This window comes from Sceloporus undulatus, chromosome 4, assembly GCF_019175285.1.
Source record: "Sceloporus undulatus isolate JIND9_A2432 ecotype Alabama chromosome 4, SceUnd_v1.1, whole genome shotgun sequence".
Lineage (NCBI taxonomy): Eukaryota > Metazoa > Chordata > Lepidosauria > Squamata > Phrynosomatidae > Sceloporus > Sceloporus undulatus.
In genome coordinates this window covers 1,477,187-1,497,548 of record NC_056525.1, presented here as the reverse complement: position 1 = coordinate 1,497,548, position 20,362 = coordinate 1,477,187, and the positions used below count along the sequence as shown (strand labels likewise).

Below are 20,362 nucleotides of genomic sequence, written 5' to 3'. Positions count from 1 at the left end.
GGAGCGTGTTGGCCAGAGCGCTGATACGGGGATGGGCAAATCATGGATGGGGGATCTTGTCGACCAGTCCAGTGCGAATGGCTCTGGTGTGACCACCCTGTCCTGAATTCCATCGCAAGACCCCAGATTGCCTATTTTTAACTTCCGGTGGTCTTTCCTCTTGCCGGTTCCAGGGAAGCGGGGGTGGCGGTACTCCAGCGGCTCCCTCTTCCAACTCGCGGCTTGGGAGCCAGCATAAGCTGCATCCCAAGAAGGCAAGAGCACGGAGCCGCTAGAATCGCGGCGATCGCCGCCGTCAGCGGCCCCCTCTTCCGCATCTCGCTTGGGAGCCAGCATAAGCTGCATCCCAGAAGGCAAAGAGGCGCGGAAGCCACTAGAATCGCGGCGATCACCGCCGTTCCAGCGGCCCCCGCTTCCGCCTCTCGGCTTGGGAGCCAGCATAAGCTGCATGCCCAGAAAGGCAAGAGGCGCGGGGGCCGCTGGAACAGCGGCGATCGCCGAGATTCTCAGCGGCCCCGCGCCTCTGTGCCTTCTTGGGATGCAGCTTATGCTGGCTCCCAAGCCGCGAGTCGGAAGAGGGGGCCGCTGGAACCGCCACCCCCGCTTCCCTGGATGGCAGCTTATGCTGGCTCCCAAGCCGCGAGGCAGGGGAGGAAAAAGCATCCCCATTAGATGGCATCCCGCCTCTTTGACAGCCGCTGGAACTGGTGCCCCCACCCCCCCCCCGAATACATATTCACTCACTCACACACACACACGTAGAACCGGGCATTGCTAATTTGTTCAAGGGAAGGCCAATTAACTTAAAACAACCAAGCAGAATGTAGAGAGGAAACAGAGAGGAAGTACCAGAGGAACGTTTTGTATCGCGATTTGTTCATGTGCATGAGGCTCTCCAGCTGTTTACCGGGCTGTCATGACGTGAACCATCCCCTTTCACCCCGAAGACAGCTGTAAGGTCGCACCCATGCAGGCACCACTGAGCATGTGCGAGGGGGCCGATACGAATGGCCCAAGCCTCATGTTGAGCGCGGTGTGACATTACATTCTGCACTGATACACTTCGCGCGAATGCGTATTGGCCAATTTAATCCTGCACATTCGTAGGGGCTCCCAGGTTGATCATATTGTGCGAAATAACGTGAAATCGAACCGCCCAGTGCTGAAGTCCCCCAGTTCAAGACTCATCTGATAGGGCCATTGATCTTAAAAGGCGCTAAATACCCTAAAAGGCACCAGGGAAGCTAAGAGGGTCAGCCCTGGTTAATCCTTGGAGGGAGGGAGAGCAACAACTCTGAGGATTCCTGGCCTAGAAAATCCTCCGAAATCCTTAGGTTGCTGGTAAGTCAACGGGTGGCATTAAGAGACACATGTGCACATCTACATGGCACCAGATTCCATCTGATCTTGGACGCATAAGAAGGGCCACCCCTGGTTAGTCCTTGGAGGGAGACCATCAGTGATACTCTGTGCTGTAATCTTTCTTCCGGAGGAAGGAAGCAACAAAACTGCTTCTGAGGATTCTTGCCTCTGAAACCTTTTGCAATTGATGGGGTTGCCACAAGTCAAAAGGCTATTTGAGGGCAGAGAGAGAGAGAGAGAGAAAGAGAGACCTAGAGCCTTTGACCTCCAACTAGAAGCAGCCCCATTAAATCAACCCATAGAATAAATCCCACTGATTCAATAGGCCTACTCTAGTGGGAAGCTAAAATTAAAACCAGGCCCATTGCCTCCTTGGAGTAGCCTTCCCCAGACAAATGCCTCTCCTGTAGGTAGAACTGCAACTCCCATCATCCCTGCCATGGTCTAACCAGGGTGAAGAAGGTGCTGTCGGCATTGCTCTATGGTCCGGAATCGTTTCTCGTTGCCTTTGCGCTACCCTTTGTAGGTGAAACCTTCGCGGTTTTGCTAGTGTAGTGTAGTAGTATGTGATCTTTGGCTGTCGCAGCCACCTGGATCCATGGGCAGCTGGCAGACTCTGGCAAACAAGAGACAGGAAGGAGGAGATTGTCGGAGAGTTGTAGTGTAAGTGTGGGCAGAGTGTGGTCCTGAGGCCGCATGTAGATTACTTATCTCTTTATAGATGTGGCCCTCCAAGCTGCCTTTTGCCATCCCCTTCAAGGAGGGGGACACCTGCTTAGGAGAGGACTTCTACATATGAAAGCGATCTGGAGTCCTAGTAGATGGCAGTTGAACATGAGTTAAACAGTGTGATGCGGCAGCTAACAAGGCCAATGCAATTTAAGGCGCATCCAATAAAAGAAAAGTGTCCTTGATCAAGAGAGAAAGTATGTGCCACTGTAGTCTGCTTGGTCAGGCCCCAACTGGAATATGGCGGGTGACAGAGCGCCCGTTGGAATGGCCGCCGCCATTTTGTGCACATCTCCCGCGTCCTAGGGTTGGGGGCGTCTGTGAAAGGATGCCCCTTTTTACCCTAGCACGCGCGGAGCGCGACTAAAGTGCCCGTCTGTAACGGGCATTGTGTCCAGTTCTGGGCACCACAATTCAAAAAGGACATTGAGAAACTGGAGCCGTGTCCAAAGGGGACAATAAAATCTTGAAGGGTCTGGAAACCATAAAGCCCTATGAAGAGAGACTCAGGAACCTGGGAATGTTAGCCTGGAGAAGAGAAGTTTAAGAGGTGATATGATGATAGCCCGTTTAAATATTTGTAAGGGTGCTATTGAGGAGGGAGCAGCTGGTTTTTGCTGCTGCCAGAGAACAGGACCCATGGAGCAATGGATGCAAGCTACAGAAAGAATCCCCTCAACATTAGGAGAACCTCCTGACAGTAGGGCTGTTCGACAGTGGAAACACTCCTTCCTCGGAGAGTAGTGGGTCTCCCTCCTTAGTGGTCTTTAAACAGAGGCTGGTGGCCATCTCTCAGAGGTGCTTTGATCCTGCATGGCAGAATATGGTTGGACTGGACGGATCATGGGGTTCTTCCAACTCTATGGTTGCATGACCCCAACACATCCATATCCCCTGGACCATCTTTTAACTGGCCATATAAAAAATGAATTCAGGAGCAGCTAATAATCTTCTAAATAGCCTCTACTGGCAACTTTACTCATTCTCACACCAAATACCAATTTCTCAGCAAGAAGTGGAATTTGGGCATTTGGAGGGAGAAGGCTCTCTGGGGCTGTTGTTTTAACCCTTTGGGTGACTCCAGAGGGTCCAGGAACCAGTGGCCTCATGGCGTTGGGTCAACCCAGGGGTAGGCAACCTGCGGCCCGCGGGCCGGATGCGGCCGGCGAGGCCTGGACCCGGCCCCAGCCCGGTCCTGCCAGCCAATTGCCGCCGGGGCCTTTGGCATCTCGCGCAAGGGGCATGGTGGGGCAATTGTCTATAGAAGCCGCAAAAACATGCATTTATCTTAACATTTTTTTTAAAAATCAGCAATTTTTTCGCGTGTTCCTCCATTTTATTTAAAAAGTGCCCTCCATGTGAAAGTGTCCTACATTGTCCGGTTTATTTATTTGTTTATTTATTTTAAAATTATTTAATTATTTATTTTTGGCTTGGCCCCCCAGTGTCTGAGGGACAGCAACCCGGCCCCCGGCTCAAAGGGTTGCCTACCCTGGTGTCACCCAATGCAGCAATCTAGTGCCATCTCCACATGGACTCCCTCCCATACAGCCCATATCAGAATCCTTTTTGTACTCAATGTGAACAAAGCGGAGGGAGAGATTGTGCATAATGTTGTGGGTTCAGTTTTCCGTCCCGCTTCCCTCACCTCGGTACTTGCAGGGTCGAGAGGCACATCTCCAAAGTAGGGAACCTGTTTTCATTTCCTCTGCAGCCTCCATATTGAACATCTCACACGTTTGGTCTTAGATGAGTAGTAAAACATGGGCAGTAGGCTTTGCATGGACCTTTCTCTCACAGGGAATTGCAGCATCTGTACACAGAATGGTAGGGAGGGGGAAAGGAGAAAAAAGGATTTAATGGCTTTCTGGGGGAGGAGAATGGTTTGAAGAACTCACTCATGACCTGGAGGGTTGAGGCCAAGAGTTGGAGGGTTCAGGACAGAAATGTACATGCTGATCCTTTCAGGACTGCACAGTTTGCAGACACTGAGATTTATTTCCAATCAGTATTGGCAATTGATTTCTATGCATACATTTTATGTTTCTATGGAAAGTTTAGTGTTCATGGTATCTGATTGTTTTATTGCAACTTGAACACTAGATATAAACATTTTCGACATCCTTGTCATAGGTCGAAGGCTTTCATGGCCGGCATCCATAGTTTTCCTGAGTTTTTTGGGCTATGTGGGGCCATGTTCTAGAAGACTTTCTCCTGACTTTTGCCACCCATCTGTGGCTGGCGAAACGTCAGGAAGAAACTCTTCTAGAACATGGCCACAGAGCCCAAAAACCCACAAAAACTATCCTTGTCATAGTTTGGTTTACTTTTTACAAAATACTTAACTCCTTTTTTCCCCCCGATCATGTAGAACTGAAATGCTCACCAGACCTTCAGACGTCAGAAAAGTGATTCTGGCGTCCAGTTCCAAGAGGGAGATTGACAAGCTGGAGATAAACTAGAGGAAGGTGACCAAATGGTGGAAGGTCTGGAAACCATGAATCCCTATGAGGGAAGAAGACTGGAGGGAGCTGGTATGTTTCCCTGGAGAAGAGAAGGTTAAGGGGGACATGATTCCCTGTTTAATATTTGAAGGGGAGTCATATTTTGTTTTTATTAGCTCGCTTTCTCAGGGTAGATCAAAGCGGGTTACAACAAAGCAAAAGGGATACAAAACAGAAGATAAAACACAATATAAACAATCATCAAAAACAGCTCATTATGTTAAACACTATAAAAAATGAACAGCATAAAAAACCAGGTGAAAAAAACCTAGCTGAATGAGACCATTGTCTAACAGGGGAGAAACAGCCATGAAAGTCAGGAGACACATGGGGGAAAGCTTGTCGGAAGAGAAAGGTCTTTAGTTCCTCCTATCAGAGATCAAAGCGTGACGGAGCGGAGCTCATCGGGAGTATCCAACTGCACGGCCGAGAGGGAAAACCCCCTTTTGCAGTCAGGCCATTTGACTTGGGCAACCCTTACCAAGTGCTCCTGCCGATCTCAGAGTGCGGGGCGGAGTATCGGGAGAAGCAGCCCCCCAAGCCCCTGGGCCCCCAAGACATTCCAGGCTTATAGGACAACCAACACCTTTTTATTGACGCCTGGAAGCGAATAGCACACCATGTAAGACCTGCAGGATAGGTGTAAATGCTGTCCTGGAGCTCCACCAGTGACCCATCTAGCTCCATATTCTGAACATACTAATGAAGTCCGGCCATGGTAGAAGGGTGCCCCATGTAGAGCACACATTACAGAAAAAAATCCACACCAAGAGGTACCAGCAAGCATTACCATCGTTTCACAGTCCCCACCGGCCCAGGTAGGGTCCAGCTGCTATCAGCCGAAGCTAACAGTGTTCCGACTAGTCGCAATCCCCTGAGATGTAAGATGGAAGCCACGAAACCAAAGCACCTCCAAGCACTCGCACTGAGTCCCTCAAGGGGAGCGTGACCCCCAATTCAGTACAGGTGGACACTCCTTTCCCGGCACAGGAGAGCCTCACATAGTATTCCATTTTCTCTGGATTCACCGGCCTGCAGCCTGTTTTCCTTCATCCAGCCACCCTTAACACCACCACCCAACAGCAATTTGGAGGAGAGATGCCATCCCGGTCACTGCAAGCAAGCCGGAGACACAGAAAACCTATTTTGGTGTCATCAGTGTACTGATCACACGCCGCTCCCATGTATTTCGGATGATCTCTCCCAGCGGTTTCAGTAAATGCTAAATAGCATGGGGGACAGAATGGCTCCTTGTGGGACACCAGATGTAAGCGCCCTTCTTATCCGGAGCAGAGCAATGTCACCCAGCTGCCACCATCTGGAATCTACCGAGAGGTAGGAACGGAAACCACTGGAGCGCAGTGCCACCGAATACTTCCCAGACGTTCCAGAGGATCCATCTCGCGTCAATGGTATTCTGAAACAGCCAACTGAGATGTCCAAAAACGCCACTACGGGACACCTTACCCTGTCCATGCCCAAACAGAGATCATCGACCTAGGGCGACCATGGCAGTCTTCAACTCCATAGCCCCCCGGAACTTGGTTTGAATGGGTCCAGAAAAATCCTGTTTCATCCAAGATTTAATTTGAATGCTGGAGAATGCAACTGCCCTCTGCTACTTTCCCTAACAAAGACCGCAGCAACCTGCAGATAGTATTGCAAAATCTAGGGGGTCTAGGGAGGGGCTTTTTTTAGCAGTATGGTTTACAACAAACCCCAAATTTTAGCTAGGATGGAAAAACTGCCCTTCCCCAACAGAGAAAGATATGCGGCGCACGCAACATAGGACATTACGGCGCGTCCCCCCTGAGCTGCAGCCATGAAGGACAGGGATGAGAGAGCACGGTCGTCTCCAACCAATTCGAAGAAGGAATCTTGTCCCACTTTCGCAGGACTCACCGCCTCCCAAATGATCAGTTCTAACAAAGTCCCCGGCCAGCTTGGAGACTTGAGGAGGGAGGCCAAGCTTGTTTTCTGTGCTCCAGAGAATAGGACCCGGAGCCCCAGGGATGCAAAACAAGCGAAAAGAGATCCACCTCAATGTTTGGCAGATTTGTGCGCGTAACAAGCAGTTGGACATGGGGCTACGATGAGGATAGAATTAAGCGGGGGAATAGAGGGTTTTTAGCGGGTACCCCTGGAGCCATGGAACCCCCACTATCCCGCCGGGATCCTACTTCAGTCTCATTGTGACTCTATTGTTCTAAGTCCAGGAAGGAAAATCTAGGGGTCTAGCTTGAATCTTTGACATTGCGTGTGAAGCGAAGGGTCATTGTGGATTTTGGCCCCCTTGGGTATTTTACCAACCTGGCGACATGTTGATGGGTCCATGACTCTTGAGTCCACAACCCCCCCACGGAGAGATCAGCAGCATTTCTGGTGGTCGTCGCACTCCTGGTCATCGCCCCTGCAGGAGTTCCACAAATGCGGCCCTGGATGGCAGGACTTCTTTTACGAGGGCACTTTGCCGGCTGAGCTGAGACAAGAGGAAGTAGCTAAGATCCACCAGAAGGTTCATGCACTACTTCGTATTGTGCGCACCTACCCCCAGTTCGCAGAGGCTTTAGTTCCTTTTACTACCGGACTTACTGAGATGGAATGAAGCATGGCCTACCTTTCAGGCGTTGTAATAGCACAAACCTTACCTGGCTGAGCAGGCTATGCAGGGTCAAAAGCAGCCCTGAGCAACACTCTCTCGCGCCAATTCTTCATCCGTGGTTGCAGTGGCCAGGCAGATGTTGATCTCAGAGGAGTTGAACTTTGGGCATAGCCCGTGGTTTGTGTTGTTAAGAGGACAGACTGCACACCGCCGCTCTATGATCTTTGATTCACTCGGGGTCTGAAAGATGCCCTGACAACTACTTGGGTTGCTCCAGCCCTTTCTCTTCCTCTGATGGGCCACCCCTTCCCTTCCAATGGGAGCATGCACTTTCGGCCACAGCCACAGCGCAGCAGCGCATGTGCCGGGCAGTCAGTGTCTTTAGAGCAGAACCCGTTAGGGCTCCCCGGAGGCCTATGAGCATTCGGGGACATGTCCCATCCTTCTCTGGAACAAGAATGATTAAGAGTTTTTTTTTTTTTTTAACACAGTGTCTGTGAAGCCCCACAAGTCACTAGATCTGTCTGCAGCCCCCCTTTGAAAGGAGATAGAGTACTGGGTTGTAAACAATGGACAGTGGAAATCACTTCCACCAGAAGCTGGGAGATATTAGAATCAGAGAACAGTAATGTAGTGTGGCATATTCAGTATGAATGAGATTCTTATAGCATCTTTGAGACTTACAACTGTGGTCAAAAAACAATGTAGGAAATCAACCAGTTGAGAGGCTTCACTGCCTTACCGTCCGCCTTCTTATTACACAGTTTTGTTATACACGGCTTCAAGCATCCACGGTTTCAAATGTTCCAAAAAATTATAAATTTCAAACTCTAAACCTTGATTTACCATTTTTTTTTATAGGTACAGCATTTTGCTCGTCATTCTATTTGATGGCGACTGTGCGCATCCAAGGACCTTAGGTAATTGTATCCACGGGGGATCCTGCAACCCAAACCCAGTGTAATAAACTACGGGTCTACTGCGTTAATGCGCTGCGACCTAGAGCTCTATAGTCAGAGTTAGGGTATAGTCTGACAAAAACGCAGTCCCGCTCCCCTCTTCATTGAGTCAGGGAGGTGGTAAGCAGTCTCAAACTGGTTCTTCTGCAGGATGTGGATGCTGCTTTGAGAAACGAAGTTGTACAAAGCTTTTTTTGGACTGCACTGCCGAGCGCTGTTGGATGAGGGGCAGCATTTACACCTTAGGAACTACACTTATGAATAGATGCTTAACATAACAGGGACGCGTCTTGCGGATTGCTCAGGAATTAAGCGACATGGTTGCCTTTCAGAGGGATTCTTATCTATCTTCTTATTTATTATTATCTACTCCCTAATTATATACTCCTCATGCACTGTACTCTCCCTCTCCAGACCTTCTCCAAAGGCTGGGTCTGGCTTGAATTTCACTCACGCCTCTTCACACATCTTTACCAAGACTTGGCGGCAAACAAAATTTTGCGGGGATACTTATACACCAATTGCAGGATGACTAACCAAAAATTAGGAGGAATAGCATTTACTCCAGAGGACGTCCACAATCTCCAAAATGACTGAAAGACTAGACAGCTGGCACAGCTAACAAAAGAACTTCAACAGGGAGAAATTAAGGTACTCGCACTTAGGGAGCAACAAAGAACCTGTCCCCCACCGGATACAGGATTATGGGGGAAACCTGGATGCATGAACTACATTTGAAGGGATGTCATATTGCGGAGGGGAGCAAGCTTGTTTTCTGTTGCTCCAGAGAACACAGGACCCGGACACAATGGATGCACGCTCCAGGAAAACGAGATTCCACCTCAACCTAGGAGGAACTCCTGAAAACAGACGGGCGTTCGACAATGGGGAATGCACTCATTCGGAGGGTGATCGGTCTCCTTCTTGGGAGGTCTTTAAAAAGAGGGCTTGAGGCCATTCTGTCAGGGATGCTTTGATTGGATTTCCGTCCTGGCCAGAAGGGGGTTTGGGACTGGATCGGGTCCCTTGCTGGTCTTTCCACCTCTACGCTTTCTATGCTTCCTACCATGCCAAACGGGATCGGAGAGTTCCAAGTGGACACCAGTTGAACATGCCGTCAAACAGTGTTGAAGTGGCCAGCTCAGCCAGTAAAAAGGCCATGCAATTTTAGGCTGCAACAATTAGAAGTATAGTGCCTAGCTCAAGGGAGAAATAGTGCCACTCTGTATTCTGCTCTGGTCAGGCCCCACCTAGACATTTGGTCCCGTTTGGGACCACAATTCAAAAAAGGACATTGAGAAACCGGGCGTTGTCCAAAGGATGGCGGACAAAAATGGGAAGGTCTGGAAAAACCATGAAGCCCTATTAGGAACGACGGGAGCTGGGGATGTTTTAGCCTGGAGAAGCAGAAGGTTAAGCGGTGATATGATAGCCTGTTTAAATATTTGAAAGATAAGGATGTCATTATGGGGGGAGCCAAGCTTGTTTTCTGCTGCTCCAGAGAACAGGACCCGGACCAATGGCGCAAGCTGCAGGGAAAAGAGGATTCCAGCTTAAAACCTTAGAGGAACTTCTGGTAGTAAGGGCGTTGGACAGTGGACCAAAACTCCTTCCTCAGCGGTGGTGACTCCCTTGCTTGGAGGGTCTTTAAGTAGATGCTAGATTGCCATCTGTGCGGGATGCTTTATTTGATTTCCTGCATGGCCGACAGACTGGGGTTGGACGGGCATCAGGGCCCTTGAGGTCTCTGCGTAAAACTTCTGATCTATGATTCTATGGTTGCTGCTGAAAAACACAAACAGTACAGTTAAAAGCTACGAAAAACAGTAGATTAGATTAAATTGACTACAGAAATTTCAAACAAAGTTAAATACTAACACCAATTTAAATATTACACATGCTTAAAAAATAAAATACATTAAAAACACTTTAGAACAGCACCTGTCAACCGTCTGGTTGACACCTCGGGCAGACCTGCTTTCGTTCCATATATATTAATCACTACATTAAGGTTTCATTTCTCATCGCCTCTTGAGTCCTGTGCTTGGGCGAAAGTGGCGATGCCTGAAGAATACCACAACAACAACCAACAACATATTTGTAAGACTCCATTAGACAGCTGCCTCAGTGTGCAGTATTAGAACATCGTCTGGCTGCCTTGGTTCTGGAATGAGAGCCTCAATTAATCAATTTCACCATTTTGGGGCCCTCCTTCAGAATATGGTCCCGTTTCTCCTCATCTTTTTGAACTGTGGTGCCTCAGAACTGGACACATTCCAGTGGGGCCTGACAGAGCAGAACAAAGTGATGACTATTGCGTCCCTCGATCTCGAGATACGATACCTTCATTGCCCCCAGCCTCAAATTGCATTGGCTTTAGCTGCCCTGCCCATAAATTTGACTCATACAGTTTGTTCAGTTCATGTGCAAGAGCCAAGGCTCTTGATGATTGCTCAGGCAATCTTGCACCAAAAAATGAGATGGGGGAGGGAAGGACCGACCCCAGCGATTGGGACGGCCGGAAGAAGCTAGACCCGTTAAATACTGGGTTGCAGTGCTAAAGTGTGCATTGGGTGCGCTACCAGACGGTGCAGAAAAGAAAACCCAGCCATTTCCACTTTGGACGATCTGCTAGCTTCTTCAAGGAGGGTCTCTGCCTGGCTTTGTTTTAATCTGAAGTGGTTTCTCGCTGTTTTATACAGTATTGTTGTTGTTCCCATACCGGCATTTCTGACTAATGGCAACCAAAGACTACCCATCAAAAGACTTTCTTGGCAGATTTGTTCAGAGTGGATGTGCCAAGCCCTTCCTATGAGGCTTGAGCGGTGTGCTGCCCAACGTCACTCCAAAGCTTCCATGCCAGCGCTGGAGATTCGAACTTGGTCTGTCAAAAGTCCTTCGTCCAACCACAAGATATTGACCACCACTTGGCTTTCTAATGTATATACTGGTTTTTATTGGGTCCTCTGAGGTGAGAGATTGGTTTACTTGCTTAAGGGTCAACCCGGGGGTCTCCATGCGCTGAGTGGGGAGATTGGAAACCAGTCTCTCCAGCGTCTTAGTCAGGCACTCAAACCACAACTCCATCCTGACTCTATTCTTTTATCGGGTACTATGTCCAAAACCACACTGTAGACATAAATCCGTGTGAGGACCCACTTTAACTGGCCCTGGGTCAAATTAGTAGGGAATTCTTTTTTTTTCTGGGATTGTAGTTTGTGGAAATTTAGTCAGAGAACCTTGTGCCACATAATTAAAATCCCCAGGATTCCACGTCTTGAGCCAAGGCATTAAAGCGGTTTCTCAAATGGATTATTTCTGCAGTTTGTGTTTGGACCATACTATGATAAGCGGATTTCTTAATCACTTCCTTGACTGGAGCAATTGGGCAATGGAATATCTGTCGTAATAACTAGACAATCTCTACATGATGAATGACTAGGCCCTATTTTGTCGAGAAGTGTTCAATGTAATTTGGGGATAGATAAGAGCAATTCATTTACATTCTTTTCCAGATGGAAAAAAAGAAGGGTTTCTGCCCTGTCTCTCACGAGACCATTTGCCTCTGCATAGACTGGCATATCTGGTGCCCCATACCGAATCCCCGCAGGTGGAAGTTATGATCTACCCTTGCTCTCGATCGATGCAGGTTTGCCCCTCGTGAAGTTCAACATTCCGTGCCACTCTAAAAGGGAGACTCATTTGTCTGTCAATCAAATTCTAGTTCCACTTTCCTCAACGGTTGACCTATACTAGAGCCATTGGCCAAGAAATGGGTGCTTCCCCACCTACTTGCGTAAAAACAAAACAGGCGGCAGTCCCGCATATTCTGTCAAATTGTCAAACTATTTTAAAACACTCAGGGCCTGTGTGTGTATTGTGTGTATTTTGGGTCTTTGCAGATTATGGAACCGTTTAAAAAGACCCCACCTGGGTTTCTTGGCCACACATTGATTCCGAAGGAAGATGACATGCCTTTCCCCTGAGGCTGAGAGAGTGTGACTTCCCCCAAAGTCGTGGTTTCACAGCCTTCAGCCTATTAGCTTCCCTTGCTTCAGCACAGCATTTCTCCTCTTTGGAACCTTCTTCCCTTCCCTTAATGCCAATGCCACCTCCGAAGCCCTTGCCTCCTCCCCACCAGATGCCAGATATTCCCTTCCCTCCAGCCCCAAAGCATTTGCATAATTGTCCAAATAACAACAACACAAACAACAAACAACAACAACAATGTCACTGGAAGGGGAGGCCTCAGATGCACTCTGCATTCCTCTTTCTTTGCTTTCCCCTCCAATGCCCCCCAGACTGCCACCTCTCCTACACACACACACTTGTAGCACAAGCATTCATACATGCTACAGTTTGCTCAAAATGAAAGGGAAACATATTGTCACATTTGCATTGTAGAATTGAATATCACACAACCAAAACAAAATTGTTGAAATGCTGATGAAAACGGGAGTGGCCGTCGGAAGACATCAAAACTCTAGAAATACAATTCACACCCCCAATACATACTCAGATCTGCAGGAAGTGACAAGGAAGCTGATGAGTTACAGACTGAGAAATATGTTATAACAAAGCTAGAGGGAATTAAACAGCTGGACCATCATGATCTGGAACTGCTATTCCAACGAGAGCCGCAGCTAGGCCACATCCCCTTGGAAAAGCTTTGAAAAAAAGGCGGTGGGAAAAATTTGTATTCAAAAAGGAGCTAAACGCGGGCAGAAAGATGAAATTGTGCAATTTATGTGCTAAACTTAACAAAAACACTGTTATTGTTTTGGTATTCTAATAATACTTGGAAATGTATCTGGCATATGTTGATTCCATTACTCAAAATGATTACTTGTTGGTTTATTGTACTGTTTTGCATTTTCTATACTGTAAGCGCCTTTATCTGCGGAGAGAGGGATGGGGAGGGGGGCGTGGATATAGATAAAATATTGTATTATTTCTTTATTAGTAAAACAAAAGGGAATGTTGCATGGACAAGCTCAGACACACGTTCTATACAATAAGTAGCAAACTGTGAGAAAAAGCATGTAAAAAAAAAAAGAAAACAATGAAAAAAAAAGAGACGGAGAGAGAGGCGAGAGACGCAGCGAAGAGCGGTGGGAGAGGGATGCAGGTTATGCCTTGCAGACAAAGGCAATAAAGTCAAGAGTGGAGGGAGAAGAATCCGATATAACGCGCCCCACTATCGATTTACAATGACCCAAAGAACGGGAGGGCTATGTTCCGCACATCTGCCCTCACTTCGAACTCCCTCAAATGTGGACTTGACCATATCTATGGCACATAATACTACTTCTCCTGCTCCCTTCAAACCATTGAACTCTGGCCACCCTTACTATAGGCTTCAGACATCATCCCATCATTAACTCCTCCTCCTCCCTGCCCTGATGAAGGGAGGGAAGTGCCACTGCCCCCTGACCTAACCTCACCCCGAACTCGACACTTCTCATGATCCTTCATCTCCTCCTTCCCGATTCTGGCCCTTCATGCCCCTTCTTCAAGCTCTCATCCTTTCCTCCCCTCCTCTTCACACTGAATCTGCCATCCATGCACCTTCTCTGCTCCTTCCATTTTCTTCTCCCCCAATGAAGGGGAGGATTTCTGCCCCTGCTTCCCCTCCTCACTGCTAAATCCCTCTGATGGAACTTGACGATGATGGGGCAAGTTCAATTTACCAGCAGCAGAGGCGAAAAAGAAACGGGTTTTTCCTTAACGACAGGGAACTTACCGTGTTGCAAAAAGCCTGGAAGATAATCCCTCGAAATGTTTGCCAAACCCCGCCGGAATCCCCCGTACACGGAATATCAGTTACAATACCGGTAAAAATTACCATAATGTTAAACTGGCGATGTTTTGCAATAACGTAAACATATTGAGTAAAAATATGGTAACTTATTTCACTTCAAAATCACAATGAACCAAAAAAGAATTTTAAGTCTAAGATATTTATTGTAATGAACGGGGCTACAGTGAGCTTGTGTCCAAATTTTACCGGGCTGTCATGACGTGACCTCCCCTTTCACCCCGGAAGCGTGTAAGGTCGCAACCCATGCAGGGCACCACTGAGCATGTGCGAGGGGGCCGATACGAATGGCCCAATCCTCATGTTGAGCGCCGGTGTGACTATACATTCTGCACTGAATACACTTCGCGCGAATGCGTATTGGCCAATTTAAATCCTGCCAATTCGTAGGGGCTCCCAGGTATGATCATATTGTGCGAAATAACGTGAATTCGAACCGCCCAGTGCTGAAGTCCCCCAGTTCAAGACTCATCTGATAAGGGCCATTGATCTTAAAAGGCGTAAATACCCTAAAAGGCACCAGGGAAGCTAAGAAGGGTCAGCCCTGGTTAATCCTTGGAGGGGAGAGCAACAACCTCTGAGGATTCCTGGCCTAAGAAAATCCTCCGAAATCCATTAGGTTGCTGTAAGTCAACGGGTGGCATTAAGAGACACATGTGCACATCTACATGGCACCAGATTCCATCTGATCTTGGACGATAAGAAGGGCCACCCCTGGTTAGTCCTTGGAGGGAAGACCATCAGTGAATACTAAGTGCTGTAATCTTTCTTCCGGAGGAAGGAAGCAACAAAACTGCTTCTGAGGATTCCTTGCCTCTGAAAACCTTTTGCAATTGATGGGGTTGCCACAAGTCAAAAGGCTATTTGAGGGCAGAGAGAGAGAGAGAGAGAAAGAGAGACCTAGAGCTTTGACCTCCAACTAGAGCAGCCCCATTAAATCAACCCATAGATAAATCCCACTGATTCAATAGGCCTACTCTAGTGGGAAGCTAATAATTAAAACCAGGCCATTGCCTCCTTGGAGTAGCCTTCCCCAAGACTATGCCCTCCCTGTAGGTAGAACTGCAACTCCCATCATCCCTTGCCATGGTCTAACCAGGGTAGAAGCAGGTGCTTCGGCATTGCTCTATGGTCCGGAATCGGTTCTCGTTGCCTTTGCAGCCCTTGTAGGTGAAACCTTCGCAGGTTTTGCTAGTGTAGTTGTAGTAGTATGTGATCTTGTGGCTGTCGCAGCCACCTGGATCCATGGGCAGCTTGCAGACATCTGGCAAACAAGAGAACAGGAAGGAGGAGATTGTCGGAGAGGTTGTAGTGTAGTGTGGGCAGAGTGTGGTCCTGAGGCCAGATGTAGATTACTTATCTCTTTATAGATGTGGCCCTCCAAAGCTGCTTTTGCCATCCCTCTTCAAGGATGGGGGACACCTGGCTTAAGGAGAGACTTCTACATATGAAAGCGATCTGGGAGTCCTAGTAGATGGCAAGTTGAACATGAGTTAAACAGTGTGATGCGGCAGCTAACAAGGCCAATGCAATTTAAGGCTGCATCATTAAAAGTAAAGTGTCTTGATCAAGAGAAGTAATAGTGCCACTGTATTCTGCTTTGGTCAGGCCCCAACTGGAATATTGGCGGGTGACAGAGCACCCGTTTGGAATGGCCGCCGCCATTTTGTGCACACTCCGCGCGTCCTAGGGTTGGGGGCGTCTGGAAAGGATGCCCCTTTTTAACCCTAGCACGCGCGGAGCGCGTACTAAAGTGCCCGTCTGTAACGGGCCATTGTGTCCAGTTCTGGGCACCACAATTCAAAAAGGACATTGCGAAACTGGAGCCATGTGTCCAAAGGAGGACAACTAAAATCTTGAAGGGTCTGGAAACCATAAAGCCCTATGAAGAGAGACTCAGGAACCTGGGAATGTTTAGCCTGGAGAAGAGAAGGTTAAGAGGTGATATGATGATAGCCCTGTTTAAATATTTGAAGGGATGTCATATTGAGGAGGGAGCAAGCTTGTTTTCTGCTGCTCCAGAGAACAGGACCCAATGGAGCAATGGATGCAAGCTACAGGAAAAGAGATTCCACCTCAACATTAGGAGAACCTTCCTGACAGTAAGGGCTGTTCGACAGTGGAACACACTCCTTCCTCGGAGAGTAGTGGAGTCTCCCTCCTTAGTGGTCTTTAAACAGAGGCTGGATGGCCATCTCTCAGAGGTGCTTTGATTCCTGCATGGCAGAATATGGTTGGACTGGACGGATCATGGGGTCTCTTCCAACTCTATGGTTGCATGACCCCCAACCCATCCATATCCCCTGGACCATCTTTTAACTGGCCATATAAAAATGAATTCAGGAGCAGCTAATCATCTTCTAAATAGCCTCTACTGGCACTTTACATCATTCAACACTCCAAATACCAATTTTCTCAGCAAGAAGTGGAATTTGGGCATTTGGAGGGAGAAGGCTCTCTGGGGCTGTTGTTTTTTACCCTTTGGGTGACTCCAGAGGGTCCTAGGAACCAGTGGCCTCACTGGCGTTGGTGTCACCCAGGGGTAGGCAACCTGTGGCCCGCGGGCCGGATGCGGCCCGGCGAGGCCTTGGGACCGGCCCCAGCCCGGTCCTGCCGCCAATTGCCGCCGGGGCCTTTGGCATCTCGCGCAAGGGGCATGGTGGGGCAATTGTCTATAGAAGCCTCAAAAACATGCATTTATCTTAACATTTTTTTAAAAATCAGCTAATTTTTTCGCGTGTCCTCCATTTTTTATTTAAAAAGTGCCCTCCATTTGAAAATGTTGTCCTACATTTGTCCTGGTTTATTTATTTGTTTATTTATTTTAAAATTATTTAATTATTTATTTTTTGGCTTTGGCCCCCCAGTTGTCTGAGGGACAGCAACCCGGCCCCCGGCTCAAAAGGGTTGCCTACCCCTGGTGTCACCCAATGCAGCAATTCATAGTGCCATCTCCACATGGACTCCCTCCCATTCAGCCCATACCGAATCCTTTTTGTACTAATGTGAACAAAGCGGAGGGAGAGATTGTGCATAATGTTGTGGGTTCAGTTTCCGTCCCGCTTTCCCTCACCTCGGTACTTGCAGGTCGAGAGGCACATCTCCAAAGTAGGGAACCTGTTTTCATTTCCTCTGCAGCCTCCATATATGAACATCTCACACGTTTTGGTCTTAGATGAGTAGTAAAACATGGGCATGTAGGCTTTGCATGGACCTTTCTCCACAGGGAATTTGCAGATATCTGTACACAGATATGGAGGGGGAAAGGAGAAAAAGGATTTAATGGCTTTCTGGGGGAGGAGAATGGTTTTGAAGAAGGCCTCTCATGACTCTGGAGGGTTGAGGCCCAAGAGTTGGAGTGGTTCAGGACAGAAATGTACATACTTGATCCTTTCAGGACTTGCACAGTTGCAGACACTGAGAGTTATTATTTCCAATCAGTATTGGACTTTGATTTCTATTGCATACATTTTATGTTTCTATGGAAAGTTTAGTGTTCATGGTATCTGATTGTTTTATTGCAACTTGAACACTAGATATAATACATTTTCGACATCCTTGTCATAGTCGAAGGCTTTCATGGCCGGCATCCATAGTTTTTCCTGAGTTTTTTGGGCTATGTGGCCATGTTCTAGAAGACTTTCTTCCTGACATTTTGCCATCATCTGTGGCTGGCGAAACGTCAGGAAGAAACTCTTCTAGAACATGGCCACAGAGCCCAAAAACCCACAAAAAACTATCCTTGTCATAGTTTGTATTACTTTTTACAAAATACTTAACTCCTTTTTTCCCCCCGATCTTGTAGAACTGAAATGCTACCAGACCTTTCAGACGTCAGAAAAGAGGTTCTGGGCGTCACAGTTCAAGAGGGAGATTGACAAGCTGGAGCATAACTAGAGGAAGGTGACCAAAATGGTGGAAGGTCTGGAAACCATGAATCCCTATGAGGGAAGACTGAGGGAGCTGGGTATGTGTATCCTGGAGAAGAGAAGGTTAAGGGGGACATGATTGCCCTGTTTAAATATTTGAAGGGGAGTCATATTTTTTTTTATAGCTCGCTTTTCCAGGGTAGATCAAAGCGGGTTACAACAAAGCAAAAGGGAATACAAAACAGAATATAAAACATACAATATAAACATCATAAAAACAGCTCATTATGTTAAAACACTATAAAAATATGAACAGCATAAAAAACCAGGTGAAAAAAACCTAGCTGAATGAGACCATTGTCTAACAGGGGAGAACAGCATGAAGTCAGGAGGACACATGGGGGAAAGCTTGTCGGAAGAGAAAGGTCTTTAGTTCCTTCCTATAGAGATCAAGAGAGGTGACGGAGCGGAGCTCATCGGGAAGTGAGTTCCAAAGCTGCACGGCCGAGAGGGAAAACGCCCTTTGTGCAGTCAAGGTGCATTTTGACTTGGGAACCCTTAACAAGTGCTTCCTGGCCGATCTCAGAGTGCGGGGCGGATTGTATGGGGAGAAGCAGTCCTCCAAGTACCCTGGGCCCAAGCCATTTAGGGCTTTATAGGTCATAACCAACACCTTGTATTGCGCCTGGAAGCGAATAGGCAGCCAATGTAGATCTTGCAGGATAGGTGTTAAATGGCTGGTCCTGGAGCATCCAGTGACCAGTCTAGCTGCCATATTCTGTACTAATTGAAGTTTCCGGGCATGGTAGAAGGGTTGCCCCATGTAGAGCACATTACAGAAATCCAACCAAGAGGTTACCAGAGCATGTACCATCGTTTCAAGGTCCCCCCGGCCCAGGTAGGGTCTCAGCTGGCTTATCAGCCGAAGCTAACAGGTGTTCCTGACTGTCGCATCCCCCTGAGATGTAAGATGGAGCACGAATCCAGAAGCACCTCCAGACTGCGCACTGAGTCCTTCAAGGGGAGCGTGACCCCATTCAGTACAGGTGGATAAATCTCCTTTCCCGGGCCAGGAGAGCCTATCACTAGTATTTCCATTTTCTCTGGATTCAGGCTGAGTCTGTTTTCCTTCATCCAGCCCATTACCGACTCCAAGCAGGCATTTGGAGGAGAGATGCCATCCCTGGTCACTGCAGCAGTCGGAGACACAGAGAAACATATTTGGGTGTCATCAGTGTACTGATAACACCGCGCCCCATGTCTCCGGATGATCTCTCCCAGCGGTTTCATGTAAATGTTAAATAGCATGGGGGACAGAATGGCTCCTTGTGGGACACCAGATGTAAGCGCCCTCTTATCGGAGCAAGTGTCACCCAGCTGCACCATCTGGAATCTACCCGAGAGGTAGGAACGGAACCACTGGAGCGCAGTGCCCCCGATACCTAATTCCCCCAGACGTTCCAGAAGGATACCATGGTCAATGGTATCGAAAGCCACTGAGATGTCCAAAAGCACTAACAGGGACACGCTACCCCTGTCCATGCCCAAACAGAGATCATCGACCAGGGCGACCATGGCAGTCTCAACTCCATAGCCCACCCGGAAGCTGGTTTGAAATGGGTCCAGAAAATCCGTTTCATCCAAGATCACTTGAAGCTGGAAGGCAACTGCCCTCTCGATTACTTTCCCTAAAAAAGACAGCAGCAAAACAGGCAGATAGTTATTGCAAATCAGGGGGTCTAGGGAGGGCTTTTTTAGCAGTGGTTTTACAACAACCCAATTTTAAGCTAGATGGAAACCACCCTTCCCCAAAAGATGAATTGATTATGCGGCGCAACATAGAAAAATACGGCCGTCCCCCCCTGAGCTGCCAGCCATGAAGGACAGGGATTGAGAGAGCAGGTCGTCTTCCTAACACTTCGAAGAATCTTGTCCACTTCCTCAGGACTCACAGCCTCAAAATGATCCAGTCTAACAAAGTCCACGGAAGCTTTGGAGACCTTGAGGAGGGAGCAAGCTTGTTTTCTGCTGCTCCAGAGAATAGGACCCGGAGCAGTGGATGCAAACCAAGGAAAAGAGATTCCACCTCAATGTTTGGAAGAATTTTGTGAGAGTAAAAGCAGTGGAACATGGCTACTATGAGGAATGAATTAAGCAGCTGGGGAATAGAGGGTTTAGCGTGGGCCATGGTAGCCATGGACAAGAGGGACCCTTCAGTCTCTAGGATTCTATGGTTCTAAGTCCAGGAAGGAAATCTAGGGGCTATCTTGAAGTCTTGACATTGCGTGTGAAGAGAAGGGTCCTGTGGATTTGGGGTCCCAAGGTACCTGTTTCTGGGTCCATGCACTTGAGTCCACAACCGGAGAAGCAGCATTTCTGGCTGGAGTCGCACTCCCGGTCATCGCTGCAGGAGTTCCTACAACGGGCCCTGGATGGCAGGACTTCTTTCCGAGGGCACTTGCCTGGATGAGCTGAGACCAAGAGGAAGATCAGCTTCAAGATCCACCAAGAAGGTTCAT

General features: G+C 48.1%; 1 protein-coding gene across 1 annotated transcript in view; it reads right to left on the bottom strand.

The window, feature by feature from the left end:
- LOC121928095 (papilin-like) overlaps positions 1–20,362 on the bottom strand; it is a 63,521-nt gene that overhangs the window by 30,754 nt on the left and 12,405 nt on the right. Inside the window, exons 4-6 of the mRNA XM_042462372.1 lie at positions 20,171–20,314; positions 17,048–17,215; positions 15,071–15,238 (exon numbers count right to left, since the gene is read on the bottom strand). Coding sequence (XP_042318306.1) covers positions 15,071–15,238; positions 17,048–17,215; positions 20,171–20,314 — 480 coding nt within the window. The remainder of the gene's footprint in view (positions 1–15,070; positions 15,239–17,047; positions 17,216–20,170; positions 20,315–20,362) is intronic.